Genomic DNA, 20,000 nt, shown 5'->3' with positions numbered 1-20,000 from the left:
TGTGCACAAGGAGAATGAAGCGTGTGCTTTTCTTTTCTTTCTTTCTTCTTCCTACGATCTGCACCAGTTAAGCCCCAAAGATTGCGGTGAACTCAAAACCTAGAATAAAATAATGAACAGCGGCGAGGGCTGAGGGCTGAAGACACTTTTTGAAAAATACTCTCCGGGAAAAAGAAAAACATATGCAATAGAGTGTGGCGCGAAACCCTATATTTCATGCACGGCTTTGGAGAATGTTAATAAGGATTAGAATCATATTTCAATAGCAGTGGACTCGCTGTTTGCAAGGGCATTTTAATCTACTTTGCATCTTCTGTTCTCCCCGCTGAGTAAAAGAGATGGATTGGTCTGTTGCTACCCTTGATAGCTTGCTAGGTTGGTGTTTTATTTTAAGGTTCTTAATGACGGAGGATTAAAACTCACCAGATAGCCCTTACCGGCCATTTTCTGAACATTATGAACAACTGAATACAGTGCAAGAAGCCAGCGGAAGAGCAGATTGGTACATTTTAGCACGACGGTGTTAAGATTGTCAGCTATTTTAAATCATTCAAAATAAATCCTATTGACTGTTAGCTACATTTTAAACCTGTCAAGCAGCAAATACAAAAGTAGGTAAAAGGGGTGTACTAATAGGAACAAGGGTGATGTGGAGTAAATGTGCTCCCATTGGGTGTTTTAAAGATGAACTTAGACCAAGTGATAAACAGTGTACAGTATGGTTCTTTTTTTTTGTTTGATCAGGTAAGTTACATTGCTAAAATAAACAGACACTCTGTATGTGAGTTACACGCTCACCTGTGTTCTCGCTTAATTTGATAACAAAAAACACTGCCAAAGCACTTAAAAGGTATTGAAGAACATTTATCGGCTTGCGTTTCCACAAAATGAATGCCACAAATCTCTGGTCTCAGAGAGACACAACTCCATTTGTGAAAGGTTTCAGAGTTATGAAAATATTTTTAAAAAATGTCTCTGACTTACCACTACAGGGAAAATGCTGATAATGAGAGTGGAGTACTGAAGGGCTGCTAGAGCTACGGCAGCACAGTCCACTGGATGGGGGGGGGGGGGGGGGTTTGCTGCACCAGGGTTTTTTCTAAACCACAAAAAAAAAAAAAACGGCGCTGGCACTGACAGCAAGGATGTCGCGCTCATTTGCACAGTGTAGCACAGCGAACGTGCAAAAATAAAGAACGGTGTTGATGGAAGAAGGCTGGTGGTTTGCATGGCACGCAATGCTGCTCACTTCAGAGCATCGAACTAGGAAATCTGCTGGAGCATTTGTTCAAAGCCACAATATTAGCTGTGCCAACAAAATGTTGAACACTTCAAAATCTGGGGTTGGCCCATAGAATCGTTCTGCACACACACACACACACACACACACACGCATGCACGCACAAACACACGCACACACACACACAAGGCTTAGAGTAGCAGATGCCCCACTTTGTTTTTCATGCATTATAATGTTTAAAATGAAATTAACAGCAAGGCTGAGATTAACGGGGAAGTGAATTAGCAGGCTTGCCATTAGCAGTTTTTAACACGTGGCAAGGCATGTTCATTGCCTACCTTGAGTCTAGCACAGAAGACGGGAGTCCTTTCAAAACGCTGCATCAGCAGTGCACGAGAAACACACAAGAAGATATACTGCATATTATAAAAAACAGATTTTGCAAATTATAGGAGATTCAGAAAGTAATTTGTAAAGAGCCAAACTCAAAGCAGAACAAGATCGGTGGGCAGTTTCCATTCTACCGTGCTTTCTCTTTTTATTTGATAAAAAAAATCTGGGATGCAATAAAACAATCCACAGGATCCATTCATAATTAAGGGTGCTTTATTCTCCAGTACTGCTATAAAAAAAAAAAAAAAAAAACAACTTACAACTTGGGACGGTGTGGGTTTACATCCCCCCCTTACCGATAGGGACCCCTTCCTATGGTGTAAACAGATTTAAATATACAGCCGCTGAAGAGGCTGAGCCCGCCAGCACAATACCACGTTGATCCTCACTGTCAGAGGAACGCAAGGTCAAGTCAGCACTGCCTATCAAGCTGGGATCAGAACGCAAGAGAGTGAGTCAAGTTTCAGGAACTTTGTGGTGACTGAGTTTTCCCTGGTGACTGAGTTAGTGGTAACCTACTGGGGGAGAGAAAAATGATCAACGCTGGCTTCAGGCAGACACTGGACCCCAGGGGGTCGGACCCGCGTCTGCCGCAAACAGCAGGAGGCGCTCTAGAGCAAAGCTAAAAAAAAAAAAAAAAAAAAAAAACAGATCTCTTATCAGGACCGGATAGCGTGGAAATAAGAGTAAAAAAAATAAATACATATATTTAGGTAAAGAACTGTGACTAGCTAGTTGCAGTTCAGATCCTGCTTTAAATGGATGTTTACTGTTAACTAGTAAAAACATTTTTAATTATTATTTATGCATGATTTAGTTGCATGATTTTTTTTTTTTTTAATTTGCATTGCTTAAAAGTGCTGTGTAGGCACAGAGCTGATCAAAAGCTGAAAACTGGAACATATAATTACAGCAGTACGAGGACTGACTGATACATTACAAAGCTTTTTTTATTTTATTTATTTATTTTTAAAAAAAGCATCCTTCAAACGTTCTGGGCAATAAAACTGCTAAACTGTTGGGACTCCAGTAGTAACATTATCGCGTTTTAGTATTATGGTTGGATCAAAATGCAAGAAAGAGTCTTTTGGTTTTTATTGTAAGCAGCTTTCTTTTCATAACTCACAAAAAATGCAGTGGGTGCAGCGCAGCATTACTAAAATAATAAACTTCCACAAGGCTCACTGATGTCCCTGTGAAGTAAGGCTGTGATGCCAGACGTTCTGCTAAAGCCTTCCCGCTAGCTGGCTGATCTACTGCAGCAATAAGCTTTGCTGTAGCGTGATGTCACATTGGTTATTTATTTGCTTCTGTGTGGTGTGGTGTGGGGTAAGATTTTAAATCGTCACATCTGACAATGCATAGGTTTCTTAAATCTATTTGATAGTCTAAGAATAGCAATTGAATACAGAAATGTACTGTCTAGCATCCCACTGTCATAAGCGTGCCAGACTCAAGCACGTTACCCAATGAAAAGGTTATGCTTTAAACAAAAAGAGAAAGGGCTTTGAACAAATAATAACCACTAAGGCACAGATTTTATGAAAAAGGATGAAATAGCAACATTACGATATGATCAAATGAATATTAATGCTGCTATTCATGCAAATTAATCAGTCATCTTTTTTATTTTTTATTTTTTTAAGGCAATGAACCTTGTTATCTTGCTACACCGTTATTTTGCGTTAGGCTTTCTAAAGCATTTCTGAACGCTGGAATTTCATGCAAGACAAATAGTGTCTCTATTCTGTGAATTATTAATTTAGCCCAGGACTAGTAGAAGAAGAAGAAGAAGAAGAAGAAGAAGAAGAAGAAGAAGAAGAAGAAGAAGAAGAAGAAGAAGAAGAAGAAGAAGAAGAAGTTATCTTTCGCTGGCGATCAAATGCAGTTTTTTAAATAGGGAACCGCCCTTTTTCTGCAGAGGAATCTGGCATGAGACGAACTCGAAAGTGTCTGGGATATCTAGGATGAGGATCTGCGGCACTGTACGGGGGGGGGGGGGGGGGGGGGGGGGGGGGGGTCCACAGACAGGAACAAGGAGGGATAGAAATCAAAGGGAGGCAGCAACTGAGTCTGGTGGTGGGCCTTTTCCTATCATCACAAAACGACACTCATGATCTGAAACATCTGCATTGTCTTACACTGGTCACCTACACCCGCCCCTCCGAATGCTTTCCTCACTCTGCGTTTGATGCATCCCTGGGTCACATGACCCCGAGCACAAATCATTTTAGCTGGTGGGGGGGGAGCAGGGGACAGCGTCTGCTGGGCTCTGAAACCCAATCCCCAAAGTTTTCACTGGAGGTTATTTTTCTTGCCAAGAGAGAGCGTTAACGTCGGCGGCAATACCCAAAGAGAGCTGGTATGATTGTTGTTCTTTCAGTTTACGAAAACCCTTTTGCTCGCTCGCAGGGAATAAAGCATGTTTAGAGTTCTTGAGAACCTGCTGTGTCAGGGTTCATGACTTACCCCCAGATGCCAGTCCTGCGTTCCCTTTGATAGATGCTGAACATACTAGATCTTCTGCTTTGTAATAAAGACGGAGCTGCTACTTTTTACTGTGTGACTTGTGGTCCTTATTTAATGAATTACGGCCGGGATGGTCTAAACGGGTAAAACCCTCAGGAGAATTCTCGGCATCTCCACTGACAACATCCTGTACTGAGACATTAAAAAAAAAAAAAAAAACAGCTGATCACAAAAAACATCATGTACTGAGATACTGACCTCAGCTGGGCGCTGTTAGTAACTTATTTCTTTAATTGTGCTGAACAATTATATAAATGATTTTATTGTTGATAATAATAAATGTTGCAAAAGTTTTTGCCATGGAGAAAAAAATTATAAAATAAATTATTTTTATGACAAGATTTTAAATATATATATATATATATATATATATATATATATATATATATATATATATATATATATATATTATATATATATATATTATATAATTTTTGATATTTTTTTAAGTATACATTTCCCAAGAACAAGCAAAAGATTTACAGCTTTGTCCCAATGCTGAAGTAGGAGGTCAAAAACAAAAAACCAAACCAGACGGACATACCTTCCCACCGGCCATATGTATATGAGGTCAATAAAAGAATAGCTGAGGAAGAATTTGCAGGGCTGGTTAAAGTAATAAGATTTGTTTCAGTGCATCTGATCTTTAGTCTAACAGACTTCCAAACAGTTGGACAAGTAAATAAAGCCCCCCAGGGGTCTGCTGGTTGGAATGGATTATCACAGGGGTGTGCACAAAGGAATTTAAGCTCCCAAAGTCTATGGCTATAAAACTGCAATGCCGCATACAGAGGGGGCTGCAAGGTTCCACTCGGGACAGAGCAGCATTAATTTGATTCTGCACTGCACCTCCCAGGCTATTTAACTGCACAAGAACTATACAAAACCTCTCACCGGCATCTCAGGCACAAACAAAGCTGCAGACCCTGACGTGCCGGTTGTGTTGCCAAACATGTGTGGCTGTGGTCGAGCTCCTTGTGCTGTCTCTTCTCTTCTCTTCTCTTCTCTTCTTTTCTTTTCTTTCTGGGTTTGCTTTGTTTGCTATCACACATTTTCCCCGTGTTTAAAAAAAAACATGTTGTAAATTTATTATTCCAGAGGTGGGACTCTTTCAATGATAGAAACCGTTACGTACAGATAAAACATGCACAGCTAAGCCCTGAAATGGCATGAAAGTCGTGAGAATGCTCCAGTTCGTTCTGTGGATTCTAGCCTTCAAGGGGTGCAACAGCAACAAAGCTACATGGTGCCGTCACATTTTCAGACCCTATTTCACCATTAAAATGTTCATATTGTCCTACAACTGTCAAAAACACACCTTGCAGTGCGAGCTCTGTCACTGTTCACGAACCTCAAAGTCTAAATCCTGACGCTGGCTTTTCTTACTTGTAAGACCTCATCTTGAATATTGTGTGCAGTTCTGGTCACCTCGCTATAAAAAAGATATTGCTGCTCTAGAAAGAGTGCAAAGAAGAGCGACCAGAATTATTCCGGGCTTAAAAGGCATGTCATATGCAGACAGGCTAAAAGAATTGAATCTGTTCAGTCTTGAACAAAGAAGACTACGTGGCGACCTAATTCAAGCATTCAAAATTCTAAAAGGTATTGACAGTGTGGACGCAAGGGACTTTTTCAGCCTGAAAAAAGAAACAAGGACCAGGGGTCACAAATGGAGTTTAGAAAAAGGGGCATTCAGAACAGAAAATAGGAGACACTTTTTTACACAGAGAATTGTGAGGGTCTGGAATCAACTCCCCAGTAATGTTGTTGAAGCTGACACCCTGGGATCCTTCAAGAAGCTGCTTGATGAGATTTTGGGATCAATAAGCTACTAACAACCAAACGAGCAAGATGGGCCGAATGGCCTCCTCTCGTTTGTAAACTTTCTTATGTTCTTATGTTCTTACGAACGACAAATGAATGACTCACCCCTTCGAGAGAGGGGAGATCAGGAGGGGAAAGCATACACCCATCACCACCTTTCCCCGCACTGGGAGAGAGGGCGCTCATGTTGCTGCTGCGGGTGGTGGATTTGTCTTGTCCCATCTGATTGCACATCCTTTGCTGTGCTTGACACAAATAAAGGGATTAGGAGAGCACGTTTCCGTCTGTCCACCAGCTCGGACAAAGGACTACAGAGCTTAGTGTCACTCTCTGTGATAAAAGTACAGGGGTCTGTCAATCAGGTTTCTCTTAAATACTGGTGTTTGTAACATAATCTCATTAAAAGCTAAAAAAAAAAAAGACTAAAGACCTTTTTATAATAAAAAATAAAAGTTACATTTAATTGCGCTTATCCCTGTATTTCCTTCCGCTTCCACGCCTCATCGGGTTTGTTAAAAGAAACTATCTGAACTCTAGTGTTGCCTGTACAGAAAGAAAAATATATATATGACCCAAAGCTAGGAGGGGTTTGTTGTAAACACAGTCTTCCAAGCTCCAAACATAACAAGAAACAGTACACTTATTTCTTTATTATCATGGCACAAATATCTATGCTGCTCACAATTTAAAAAGCCTCTTGTGATTATCCTCCAGACTTTTACACTACTATATACAACTGATATACTAGTGCATTTAAATGCACTGCTCAGCTGCATGTCTTTTGTTTGATTTCTTTCACAAGCACATGATTGCACGATCCCTTATTGCATTCATCTTTTTTATAGTTTGTGACAGAGGAATATGCCGTGGTAGCACCTAAGCATATAAATGACTTTGCCCCAATCCTCATATTGAAGCAGAATGTATAGCCTATGTGTTAGCTTCATATTCAGCTAGTCAGTGTGCTGACTGGAGCACTTACCATGGGCATGCAACCCAGTTCAAGCAAACCTGGACGCGTTAAAATACTGAGTCACCAACACAGTCTAGAAGATAGAGTCAACCTGATACACAGACACCATGTACCCTCAATATTCAAGAGGAGAGGATACTTTCGATACCTACCTCCTACTTATAATGTAGACGTGCTATACACACAGATACAAGGGCATGGTCCCACTCTCAAATGCATCCCGGTGCCTTTCATGCAACAATATTTTAACTTTTTCAAATCTTTTAAGAGACGCAACGTTTTTCAATAGCGTCTGGTAGAAGAAATGTGATAGTGATGAAATTAACGAGTATTGAGGAAGAGTTGAAAGATGTGTGATTATTGTTCCAAAATGATCTGAATGCCAGCCAATGTACATTATGCAAAAAAAAAAAAAGAGAGAGAGAATTAGGAAATACTGGTCTTGAAATCTAAGAAAGTCTGCATTCAAAGCAAAGTGGGTCCATATAAGCTGTTAATACAAGCAGCAGCAGTACTAAAAGCAAACATACAGCCCTTCACTGCTCCATCAGTTGCACCTTTCTTACACAAACTTTCCTGGGGGTTTTTTTTGAAGAAAGATGGATTCTTTTGGAGGCTCTGGGTCAAGACTGTGCACTTTAAACTGAATTATTAACAAATAAACACTCATATAGGTCTTCGGGGAGGAAGATTATGTTATTTTTGGCATCGAATGACTCAAGACAAGTACGGAACGGACAGATCCCCTTCCGAAAGGCTGATGAAATGGCAAAAGTCTACCGTTCTAAAAACGGCTTTTCTGTGCTTCCTGAATGCGTTTTTCCAATCCCCCCCACCCCCCCACCACCACTCACGAAACAGCAATAAAATGTAAAAATAATAATAATAATAATAAAAATAAGTCATTTTGTTTATTTCTCCGTGTCCTGATTATTTCACGGAAACACCGAAGACGCAAGAAACTCCCGAAAGAGCGTTAGGTGGTGACGGAAAATCGGATTGGAAGGGCTCCCAGTCTTTATTCTTCCATTGTCGATTTGCGTTCCTGCTTGAGTGGCAATTGCCAATTGCTCCTCTTAAGTGCGCAGTTAACGAAAACGAGGCTGGATTGTGGCTGCCAGCAAATTGCTTGCCTTGGAATTCGCACCCCCCTCCACCCCCCCACCCCCTTCTCCTGCCTCATTGTATGCTCCAACCTTCGTGGCTGAACCATATCTAGGACATGGTCCAAGTCACTTTGGATGAAAAGCCACAAAGACACAGGCCCTGATCATTACCGACAAGTCAGACTCAAAAGTGGTGTTTGGTCTGAAGTCATGCGGGCTGCTGTGGGTTTGCAAAGTGTCATGTCAAACAGTCAGCAAGAGCCGCTTGTCACGCGCAGCTATTGTTTTTGGCTTTTTAAAAAAAATAAACATTTTTAAACTTGGGACCCTGTTTTATAGGTGCATTGGTCGCTGACCTGTTCAAAGCCAGAATTCACTTTTTATATTATGCCATGTAGACCTGCTGTATTTTTCAATATAAAACTTAAACGGCTTTTTAGATTATGGGCCTAAAACAAAGCTGCAACAGTGCTTGAAAGGAATTTAATACCTAGATATTAATTAGATAAATCCATATAATTTATTATTATTATTATTATTATTATTATTATTATTATTATTATTATTATTATTATTATTATTATTATTATATTTGAAAGCTATATATTATTAGTTGCTCTCTTTTTAATATGAAATCTTTTCAACCTGATGGGAATATGTAAAAGGCAGAAAAAACAATCTTGAAGTTTATTTTGTATTTTGTACTTATTAATAAGATATCTTCGTCTCCATAAAGGTCTTCATATATCAAGCCATCATTAGACTATGTGGTAGGATTAAGTTAACTACACCAGAAAGAAAAGCCATAGCAACAATTATCAATTTGCGTCTCACTCTTATTAAAATGTTTATCCATTTAAACAGTTTGTGCTGAGTTATACTGAAGGGCTGTGTCTAGAATGGCTCTCCGCAGTATGCATGCATCCTGCTTTATCATCTGTTTAATAAATATATGAATTATTGAATAACTCTGGATAGATAAACCATATCATTGTAAATAAACAGAAAACAGCTGTTGGGGGAAAGTCTTTATCGTTTCAATACAGCACAGATATAATAACCACAGATTTACATTCATTATTTAGACTGCACAAACTTTTCCAGCCAGTAAAATAAGTAACCAAAAATCTACAACAGGAAGTAACTGGATATTACAGTGCAGCCACTCATCACTGCATAATTGTTTTGGCTGCTTTAACGAAATGTAAATATAAAACCCAACACACAGCAGAGTTACACACCCAACTGGAACTTCCCAGTGGAAAAACCAAAAAGCAGAAACAATCGGATCAAGCATTCAGCTTTACTAACTACACATCTATTTTTTTTTTTTTTTATTTTGGAAGAACTTTTTTGCCGCTGTAGAAAATGAGGCTCGTTTTTTTTTTTTCCTGCCTCTACACACCACGCTCCCACAACGGTCCCTGTCTTTGAGTTCCTCGGATTAACAATAAAAGGGTGAGATCTGAAACGATCTTCCATTTTTTGTTACAACTTCTGACGGCAGTGTACTGGCCGGGCTTGTGTAAATATGACGTGGCTCCAGGCCTTTGCCAAGGTGCCAAAGCTTTGGTGGACAGGCTTGCAGAATGTTGGACAAAGGGATTAGACTCATACAAAATGCTGGACTTGTAGCTCTAGGTAAACATCCCTGTTCGCTGTGTCAGCTTCAAGAATGGGACCTTCCCCAATCCCACTGATCTTAAACACATGCAACTTTCACACTGCATCAGCAGCATGCCAGCAGCTTAATAGCACTTCAGACCGACCAGGCTAATTAAACAATAATAAGAATAATAATTGAACCTATGCAGGCAGATGTACACATGCCATATACATAAATATTAAAAAAAAAAAAAAGATATATATATATATATATATATATATATATATATATATATATATATATATATATATATATATATATATATAGATAGATAGATAGATAGATAGATAGATAGATAGATAGATATACTGTTGTGCAAAAGTCTTAGACATTAATAACAGTCTAATTTGTTATAATAGCAGAAAGGTTTTGAGTAAATTGTTGATGCTCATAACATCCATGTATATTGTAACCCCTGAATGTGTCTAAGACTTTTGCACATCCATCATTATATCAGTATTATATATATTAATAACTGATAACAAAGTTTAAATCAACGGGTTTTTGGATAAATGATAGATCTGGTCTCCTCCAGTGCCACATTGTTATCCCTATTCTGGGGGATTCGAGAGGGACCCACCCCCAGTCTAGAGTAAGACGTGGGGTCCCCCCAAGCTTTTCCTTTCGATCCAACTAGAGAGGGTCACAACACTCACCCCAGGTGCCTACAGTGCCTGTCCCCCATGGCAAGCTCTCCCTGCACATTCTTCAAGACATTAGGGCTCTATCATACGACAGCTCTTCTGCACTGCAGGGGCTTTACCAGCATACTGTACACCACAAGAAAGAAGAACTACAGTGCTCAGTGCAAAGACTCAGAAACTGCTTAGGGTACATATTAAGACAAACAGAAAAAAAATATTTAAAAAGATATCATAATAATAATAAAAATAATAATAATATTTGTTTTTGCAGTGTAAAGAAGGTATAGCGATAACAGATCTGAAGATCTGATATTGGTTATTAGATTAACTAGGGTAGAAAATCTTCACATTTATTAGGTGTGTTCAATGCTTTCCCTTTGCGTGTTTATTCACTACCGCCCAGCGAATGCGTCAATGTGTAGGTGTCTAATTTGTGCAATAATGCAGATGATCCCATAACTTCTCTTTTAAATGTATCCTTTATCATGTTTGTATTAATATTATCCTCTGGAGAATTCACAGAATATTGTGTCGATGCGAATTTGTTTTTTCTTTCAATAAGGGTTCTAAGATGTCACACAACCTCTCTTTTGACATAACGACTAGCGGAGTTTAACCAAATACTTTAAACAGTCCACTTCAAATAAAGAATAAAGTCATGTGTGTTCTGCGCCTAATATCCAATGATATTCAGGGGATACCACATTAATTTGAGAGAAAGTCCTTTCAAAGCCCACTTACACCTTATTACACAGAATCCCTCGCTCGTCAAGACTATATAATATCCAACACATATAAATGTCAGCATGAGATAAACATTTGAAAAATGGATCCTGATGTTATTCTGTCTTCCGTGGAATTTACTGAAGAGCATGCCAACTCAATTTATTATTTTTATACACTGTTGAATGTACTCAGGATAGATACAGAACACTAGTGATTATATTCAAACACAGAACACAAAATAAACCCTGCACCCTCATCACTTTCACATGAGAAAGTTTGAGCAATAGGCCACCTTTATCTGAGTAGAATACAAAACCGTAGAAACTCTCTTTGGATGATTTATTAGATCTAACTTCATTCTAGAGCTTCTTTTACTAGCTCTTTGGGAATGCAATCAATTACAACTCAGAACACGACCGCGAGTCACTCTGAACCAACAGCACAGCTTGTGGGCCACCTAATGTGTCTTAAATGAATGTCATAAAAGTCAAATAGGTGTGAATTACAATACTAAGCATGCTATCACTGGAAATCGAGAATGTTTCTTTTTTTTTTTTTTTTACAGTGTTGCAGATTTTGATTTCCATCAGATTGCATTATGTTTGTGAGCAGTTCTAATTGATGTCTGTCGATGTCAGTGTGTAACTGGGGGACACAGCAGGCTGTCATGTAATGTCACACTTGGTGCTGTGATTCCAAAGAGGTTAAACGCGCAGGAACATTTTCATTACAGGCCAGTTTGAGTACCTGAACATTCCATTGCATTGTGCTGTCACAAACATCTCTCGTGCAAAAACAAAAAATGTGCGATGCAGCAAATAGGAAATGGAACGCTGTTTATGTATTCTCAGGCCCATCCTCCTGCATGCAGTTCCTATTAGAGAATAGCACAGATTGTGTTAAATGAAACACGCAGAGCTGATCAAAATCAGAGAGCTAACGCAAACAGGGTGTATTCCTCATCAAACACACACACACACACACACACACACACACACACACATTTTTTTTTTCTCAAGTAAAGTACATTCTTGTTTTTTAAAAAGATATCGACTTTTTTTTAAAATACAGAGCAATGTTCGATGTGTCTTGTTGCTGATGCTCTCGTTTCCCTTGACTTGTTTTTGGCATTATCTATAATAAAAATGTAAATGCAGGAAATTCAGATCATATTTTAATTGTAACTTGTTTTATTATTATTATTATTATTATTATTATTATTATTATTATTATTATTATTATTATTATTTTCAAAGGCCTTATTTATGTCTTAACACACACTTATTTGGGATTCAAACTTCAAGTGAAAAAAAATAAACAAAATGAGCAGGGTTTTGCAGTTCTATTTTAGAAAGAAAGACAAAAGAAAGTTTAAAAATACATAAAAGCTATGAACCGTTTTTTGGTTTTTGTTTGTTTTTTGCGCACCCATCAATCTGTTCTGTACCACCCCTTCAAGCTTGTTTTCAATATATTTAACTGTTATAATGCTCAATAAAAAAGAAAGAAAGAAAGAAAACTCCTAAGCTACGTTCAACCATAACAATATTTGCACTTTGTCAGCATTTATAGAGGTCTCCATGGCGACGGATATTCGGGCCTTAGCTATGAAATTCACACTGTCACCACTAACTACTTATGGCCTTGTTTTGGAAGCCTGCTGAATGGCTGACAGAAGCTGATGCAAAGCAATAGTTGTTGTTCATTGTTTGTTGCCAGACTTCTGGCAGGGAGCTATAATGTCCCATGATTGAAGTAGCGATGTTTAAACTCCTCACACAAAAAGCCCTTAAAATGTAGTGACAGGCATGAAGTGTGCTCATGCGGCGGGCAGCGATGTGGGGGACGCGCAGCATATCTCTTTTCAAGACTGACATCATGGTGGCTCTTTCAACAACGCTGATTTACGGGATGTGAAACTAAACCTTGCGCAACTGAAGGTGGAAATCCGGGCAGAAGAAGAGGGGACCAAGCTAAATCAAACTGATAGGAGCTGGAGAACGGACTGCGAGTTAGAGAATTACAATGCATTAGGCCTGTATTGCACTAACAGTCTGCACGAAAATACTGTATAGAAAATACTGAATTTACATTGGCGTACCCGTATTAAGAGCTGTAAAATAAAAAAATTAATAAAACACACACACACACATATATATAGTTCGCATCTCTCTCTCTCTCTCTCTCTCTCTCTCTCTCTCTCTCTCTCTCTCTCTGTTAAATACTTAATTATAAATCATATTTGAAAGTATTTTAAAGTGAACTGATTCATATACCGGTATTTTGTATAGTTTTAGCTTCGTTATGATTATTTCTGCAGGTCAATGGGAAAACGATAACGGCAGTTCCGTTTAAAAACAAATGCAGTGTTATTTGAGTCTGGATAAAATGAGATCAAAAGTAAGAACCCGCTACAAACAGTGCTTATATGACGGTGAATTCATTGTCTGTTATTATTACACGTTAATAAATAAGAAAATAAATCACACCGTTACACATATTCTGAATATCAGAAAATGTTAAAAAAAAAAAAAAACGTGTTTATGTTTTTTTTTGTCTGATTTGTTTTGAGTTTACTATACAACATATATATTATATATATATATATATATTATATATATATATAATATATATATATATATATATATATATTTATTATATAAACACCAAAACGTGGTTATCTAATAATTTCCTAATAGAGGGGCCGAAATCAGCTAGTGAACGTTTTGATAAAAATAAATACATAAATACATAAATAAATAAATAAAAATTCTAAAACTTAAAAAGGGGCCAAATTAATGTTACCAGTCCTGCTGCATCCGTCGTGTTTCAGCTATTTTGTGCCTGCTTTGACAGAGAGGGCTTCTCACGCCTGACTCTGCGGCGAGTAGAGCTGCACTCGAACCGGGCGCCGGGGGAACGCACCGCCGTCAGAATTACACCTCCCGTGAAATGAATTCTCAACACGCTATCAGGCCGAGCGCTATATATTTACCCATACAGAAACATTCACAAGCGCATATAGGCGCTCTTAATATCAAAACAATGACATTAAAAGCAGACGGGCTGTATCTGTGTGTGTGTGTGTGTGTGTGTCGCAGCACACACACACACATATTTATATATATATATATATATATATATATATATATATATATATATATATATATGATATATATATATATATACCCATAGTTTCACGTGTTATTGGGTTCAAGGCTATAATTAAAACACACACCCAAGTTTCACGTGTTATTAATTCAAGGCTATGTTAAAAAGATATCGGCGTAGTGAAAAGGCGCTGTACGCTGTACTGTCTTTGTATTTAAAGCTTCTAATAATGATAATAATAAATTTTAAGTAAAACTAAAATAGATTATTTATAACATAACAACAACTGCCAAATGTTTTTTTTTTTTTTTTTTTTTTTTTTTTAATTTATTATTATTATTTTTTTTAACAGAACAGGTCACAATTGCAGTACAGAGGAGGCGCTTATCACTCAGACTCTGGTTCTGCTTTCAATTAAATTTGGATACCATAGCATTTGTTTAAAAAAATAACATAAATCATGCACTGTTAAAAACTGATTTAATAAGTTTACATGTTTTCACTGTAGCATGACATTTACTATTATTATTAATGTTATTATTATTAATGTTATTATTATTATTATTATTATTATTATTATTATTATTATTTATTATTATTATTACAAGGAATGCGTGTTAATCAATAATTATAAATACAATGAGGCCTTTTACTTTCAGGTGTAATGTGTTTTTTTTTAATTGTTTTTAATTATTATTTAACTGGTTTAAATGACTTCATAAAATAAAATGGTTTATCTAATTGTTCGCATTGGAATAAACACTGTAGGTGATCTCTAAGCTACGCAGTATTGTTCTGATATGAAGAATTGTCTTAGCGGTGCTAAATATAGTCTAAATGATAGCCTTTATCACCTTTTGTGGTTTACAGTTTCAATTCAAATGCTGTGTTCACAGTCAGTCAGGATGCTATGATCGTTTTCTTGTTTTATTGAAGTTTTAAATCAAGTTTTGCAAGTACTGTAAAATAAGCAAACACTAATCCTCTCGTGTTATTATTACAATGATTATTCCCCAGGTAACGCCGCGTTCTTTGAATCTTGATCGTTGTGCAGATACCTCACAATACGCACACCCCGATTCATCCCTATCTCAGACACTGTAAGAACTACATCCTTTCCATAGCCCAGCGCGTAACTGCAGTATAATACAGTCCGCTTCTATTAAACACGTTTTTGAATAATGCCTCGATAGTGCATGCACGTCCCCTTTCTGTGATTTGGACTCCTTTGGTTTCTCCTTCTCTTTGTTTAGTCAGTTCTTTCTTTGTCGGCTCTAGCAGATATGAGCGTCAGAGCGGCGGGGCTGCTGCAATTCAGACAGGTGATCAAACAGTCTGTTTGATCTGCTTGTGATTTGCCCACACTTTCAGAAGACACTGGAGAAATCCGCTGAAAACACCGGCCATTAACCCGCCCACTATTGTACAACGCTGGAAAGAAACGCAACGCATGAAAGTTACAACACCGTACCCACCTAACCAAAAAACAAAACAAAAAAAACAGCATTTTTAAAACGTGTACTGCATTCATTCATTATCATCGTTTCCAAATCAATAAACAATAAATAAAAAGAACAACAATCGATTAAAGATTAAAAACCGTGTTGCACTGAAACGTGATTCAATGTAAAGATGTTCAAAGGCTTGAGAATTGTATTATTATTATTATTATTATTATTATTATTATTATTATTAAAATGTGTTAATTATAATAATTGGTAATGGACAGATTCAACGTGCGAATTTCAAAGCAATTCAACATTTATGAAGCCAAAAGTCCAAGTGAAAAAAAATACAAAAAAACTCCAAGTGTCTCGAAATAAGTGTCTCGAATTAACAATACTTTATCCAAGTTGGTTCGCAATGGCTTGATTTGGCAAAAATGATAAATAAATTACCGTAAATGTAATTACTAGCCCGCTGTTTTAATATACATACATTAGGGATGCGACAAAACCAATAGGATTACTAACCATTAAAACACGATGATTGGTAGTTTTGTCCGTTAGGATAGGTTACAAAACAGGCACATCCAAAATAATCCTGTACTGAACTGCACTATATATATATATATATATATATATATATATATATATATATATATATATATATATATATATATATATATAATATATATATTATATATATCCGGACAAGCAGTGAGCCTCCGGACAAATTCAAAATTGTACTTCAATAAACTGCATGCATTTTCCACTCAACAATAACACAAGGCTGTAGTTACAAATGTATATAGTGCTTTACTACGCATTAAATATGAGAGAGAGTGCACCGCCGGCAGTGTTATGTACGCCAAGCACTTATCGATTCCATTATTTTCCATAGCTATGGTACAAGGATTTATTTTTTTCTTTAAATTTAAAAAGATAAATCTACAATATTCTAACACGATGCAAAAGTAATTCATTACAGTAACATTAAAATAAAAACGACATGCAATTCGCGGCAAGCCGTGTCCTACTAAAGCAAGAGAAGCAAAAAACAAGGCCCTCGTTTTTAAATTGAAATGTGCAACTTTTCTGAAGCCCCAAAACCAAAACTGCCATTTGTACTGCAAAGGAAAACAACAACACTGGACGAGCCAGCCTGCAGGAACCTTAGCAAACGAAAAGCCACGCCGCCGCCTCGCAGTCTGCCACTTCATGCTACATGTGTAAAGATGATAATAAAGACACCTATTTTCTTTTATTTAAATAAACATCCATCGCTCACTTACTGTTGGTAGTCGTGCTTGCAGTACAGTTTTCGATCCCGGAAGTAACAGCTGGTGGTGAGGGATTGTTGACACACCGCGCACTGCAAACACTCCTCATGCCATGAAGATGCATTCACCCTCATCAGAAAGCGATCCGAGATCGGCCGCTGGCAGCCCTCACACACTGACTGGGGATGGCAGTCTGACCCTGGCACAGAAACAATACGGGAAACTATTACAAACTATATCCAAACGCAACCTACCAGCATTACAAAAAGGTAACTGTCTTTGACCTTGCGTAATACACGCACAGTGCACACACACACACACACACACATATGCCTCTTGACACTTAAAAATATTGCACTGAAGCGTTTTCAATGTAATATAGTTGCTATATGAAGTTCAGTATGCAGGTGTAGCTTAGTGCTACATGTACGCAAGCATAATTGTGTTGATCGGGGGGCTAGGCTGATGTGTTTTGCAGCTATTGTCATGTTGCTTTTCGGGTTTCTGGTGGTGTTGCTCGTGGTAAACCTTGTCCCATGTGGAAATGTTCTCATCCATGTGTAAGTCAACATCCCAAAAGGAATAAGCTGTGATAGCAGAAAGGGTTAAGAACAGACACCATTAAAATAAAACACGTCACCTGGTTTTCTTCCTGCAAGTATGAATGCATTTGATTGGAACTATAGGTGTAAAAGTTTTGTTTCATTTTGGAAATATATATATATATATATATATATATATATATATATATATATATATATATATATATATATATATATACACACACACACACACACACACACACACACACACACATAATTCGATCATAATATATAATTGAGTACGAGTTTCCAAATGGCCAATACCATGTATGTTGTTTTGTATCAGTAGTTTCAGTGGGGATGCTTATTTACTGATCTCATTGCATGGAAGGCAAATGTTTACCTTTGAAAAGTAAGCACGACACCAATCTAATGCACTCTGCACTCCAGTATAAGCTGTATACCAGTGTCAATACGCCCGTGAACCCCAACTCCAATCAACTGCAGTACATCGCAGTATATTGGAGTCAACCTACACAACGCAATGCAGTACCGGGCACTGCAGCTTTGGCTACTCTGTAGCGAAACTGTACTGCGGTGTAAGGGCACGTGTGATGCGGACAGTATCTAAATGAAATGCAGTACAAACTTACCGAGCAGCACGCCTAGAGTGGCGGGTCCCGAACGTAGAGCATGGTCTTCCATTTTAATGCCGTCCAGCATCTTCCAGCAGTCTGAGCGCGCTCTGCGTGAAAAGCACCTTTCCAAGGACTCGGGACCTGTTGCAATATCCATAACAAGATATAGTCAGAAGACTTGTCCTCTCCCGAGCACTCTAACAAGCATTTACTACCCCGCCAGCATACATGCACAATGACGTGTTGCCCTACTAAACACCAACAAGAAGTCTTTATATATCTACATATACATACAACTCGGTTTGATTCAGAGCAGTTGGGTAAGATACCACGTCGCGTCACAACCTTGCATAAAGTAATACTGTTGTCACCTGTGTAGTTATAGTTTTTTTTTCTTGCTAAAATAGAACGAGGAAGAGCACCGTCTTTGTTTTTTTTTTTTTTTTTTTTTTTGAGTGTTTGTTTGTTTTTGGTTTTTGTTTTAACAGAGACAGAGTGGCTTCAGTTCAATCCAGCAGTTTTATGAAGTCGTAGCGGACTCGAGGAAAGGAATCAAAGCAGCTGTATATCCAGGAAAGGCGATCCGAAGCGTTCCAAAGTGCGTTCTGAAGTTAGCGTGCCATGGTGCGTCTTGCTCACTGCACAGTTCAAAACCGAGATTGAGGCGCACGGATACACCCTCCCTTCTTTGGCCGCGTCACTCGCATTTCTTTTTTTTTTTTTAAAGTCTCTTTGCTGACATTTGGATGCTATTGGTGCGCGCCGTGTTCCTGCGCTTCACAGTTCAGCTAAACGTCCCGCCTACAGAGAGTCAATAGTGCCATTAATCCCGAAGCAACTGCCCGGCAAAGAGAAGAACTACTTCTTGAAATTAAACCCGACTGTTGTTTTATTATCTTTTTTGAAAATCACCAAACGTGTTTATTATTATTATTATTATTATTATTATTATTATTATTATTATTATTATTATTATTATCTCAGGGTTAAAATAAACAGTACTCTCTTGGGATTCGCATGTTTAAAATGCTTATATAAATCATTTTCCCAGAATGGGAGATAACTAATTTCATGTACATTTATCGAATTTGATCTATTTATTAATGTTTACTTGGATTCAAGTTTCAAGAAAACGGTATGTAGTTTACACTTATTTGCAATGCATTTTGTTATTTTAAACCAAATTGTAGTGTAGGTTTTGTACGATATATATATATTTTTTAATATATATAATGCCTTTATATATTGATAGTGATATATCGAAATTTTGTACGATATATATATATATATATATATATAATGTAAGTCTTTACTGCAGAAATGACGTTTTTGGGGGGGGGGGGGGGGGGGGGGGGGGGGGGGCGGGGGGGGGCGCAAGGTAGTTAAAACATTAATTGTTTTGTAACAAAACATTAATAATAAAAACGCATGTTTTTCAAAGAACACATAGTGTATGAAAGGGCCTTGTCATTTGCTTTGCTACTAGGGTTTTTAATACAGCACGGAGAAAGGCTAAACATTTCAATTAAACTGCATGACAACCATTTTAACTATCTACCAAATATTTATTATTATTATTATTATTATTATTATTATTAATATTAATATAATAATAATAATAATAATAATAATAATAATAATAATAATAATAATAATAATAATTGCATTATATTTGTGTACAGGGGAGGGTCGTCATGGTGAAGAATCTACATTTTGCCGAACATGTAACTAAAGACATAACAAACCACAGCACAGAAGACAGTAAGCCTATATCATGTCAACACCGTATTATTATTATTATTATTATTATTATTATTATTATTATTATTATTATTATTATTATTATTATTATTATTTTGTTACAATAGCTGCAAATCCATTTATAT

General features: G+C 37.4%; 1 protein-coding gene across 3 annotated transcripts in view; it reads right to left on the bottom strand.

Annotated features, from left to right (window-relative positions):
- Positions 1 to 18,779, bottom strand: part of lmx1bb (LIM homeobox transcription factor 1, beta b) — a 62,208-nt gene extending 43,429 nt beyond the window's left edge. For 2 of the 3 annotated variants that reach the window (XM_041238622.1, XM_041238623.1), the window contains exons 1-2: positions 18,130 to 18,779; positions 16,947 to 17,133 (exon numbers count right to left, since the gene is read on the bottom strand). In XM_041238622.1, coding sequence (XP_041094556.1) covers positions 16,947 to 17,133; positions 18,130 to 18,271 — 329 coding nt within the window. In that variant the 5' untranslated portion in view covers positions 18,272 to 18,779. The remainder of the gene's footprint in view (positions 1 to 16,946; positions 17,134 to 18,129) is intronic. The other variant, XM_041238624.1, reaches the window with a different exon arrangement.
- Positions 18,780 to 20,000: the final 1,221 nt, after the last annotated feature.

This window comes from Polyodon spathula, chromosome 49 (genome assembly GCF_017654505.1).
Source record: "Polyodon spathula isolate WHYD16114869_AA chromosome 49, ASM1765450v1, whole genome shotgun sequence".
Classification (NCBI taxonomy): domain Eukaryota; kingdom Metazoa; phylum Chordata; class Actinopteri; order Acipenseriformes; family Polyodontidae; genus Polyodon; species Polyodon spathula.
Note: the sequence above shows the minus strand (reverse complement) of the source record. Positions and strands in the feature narration are given on the sequence as shown.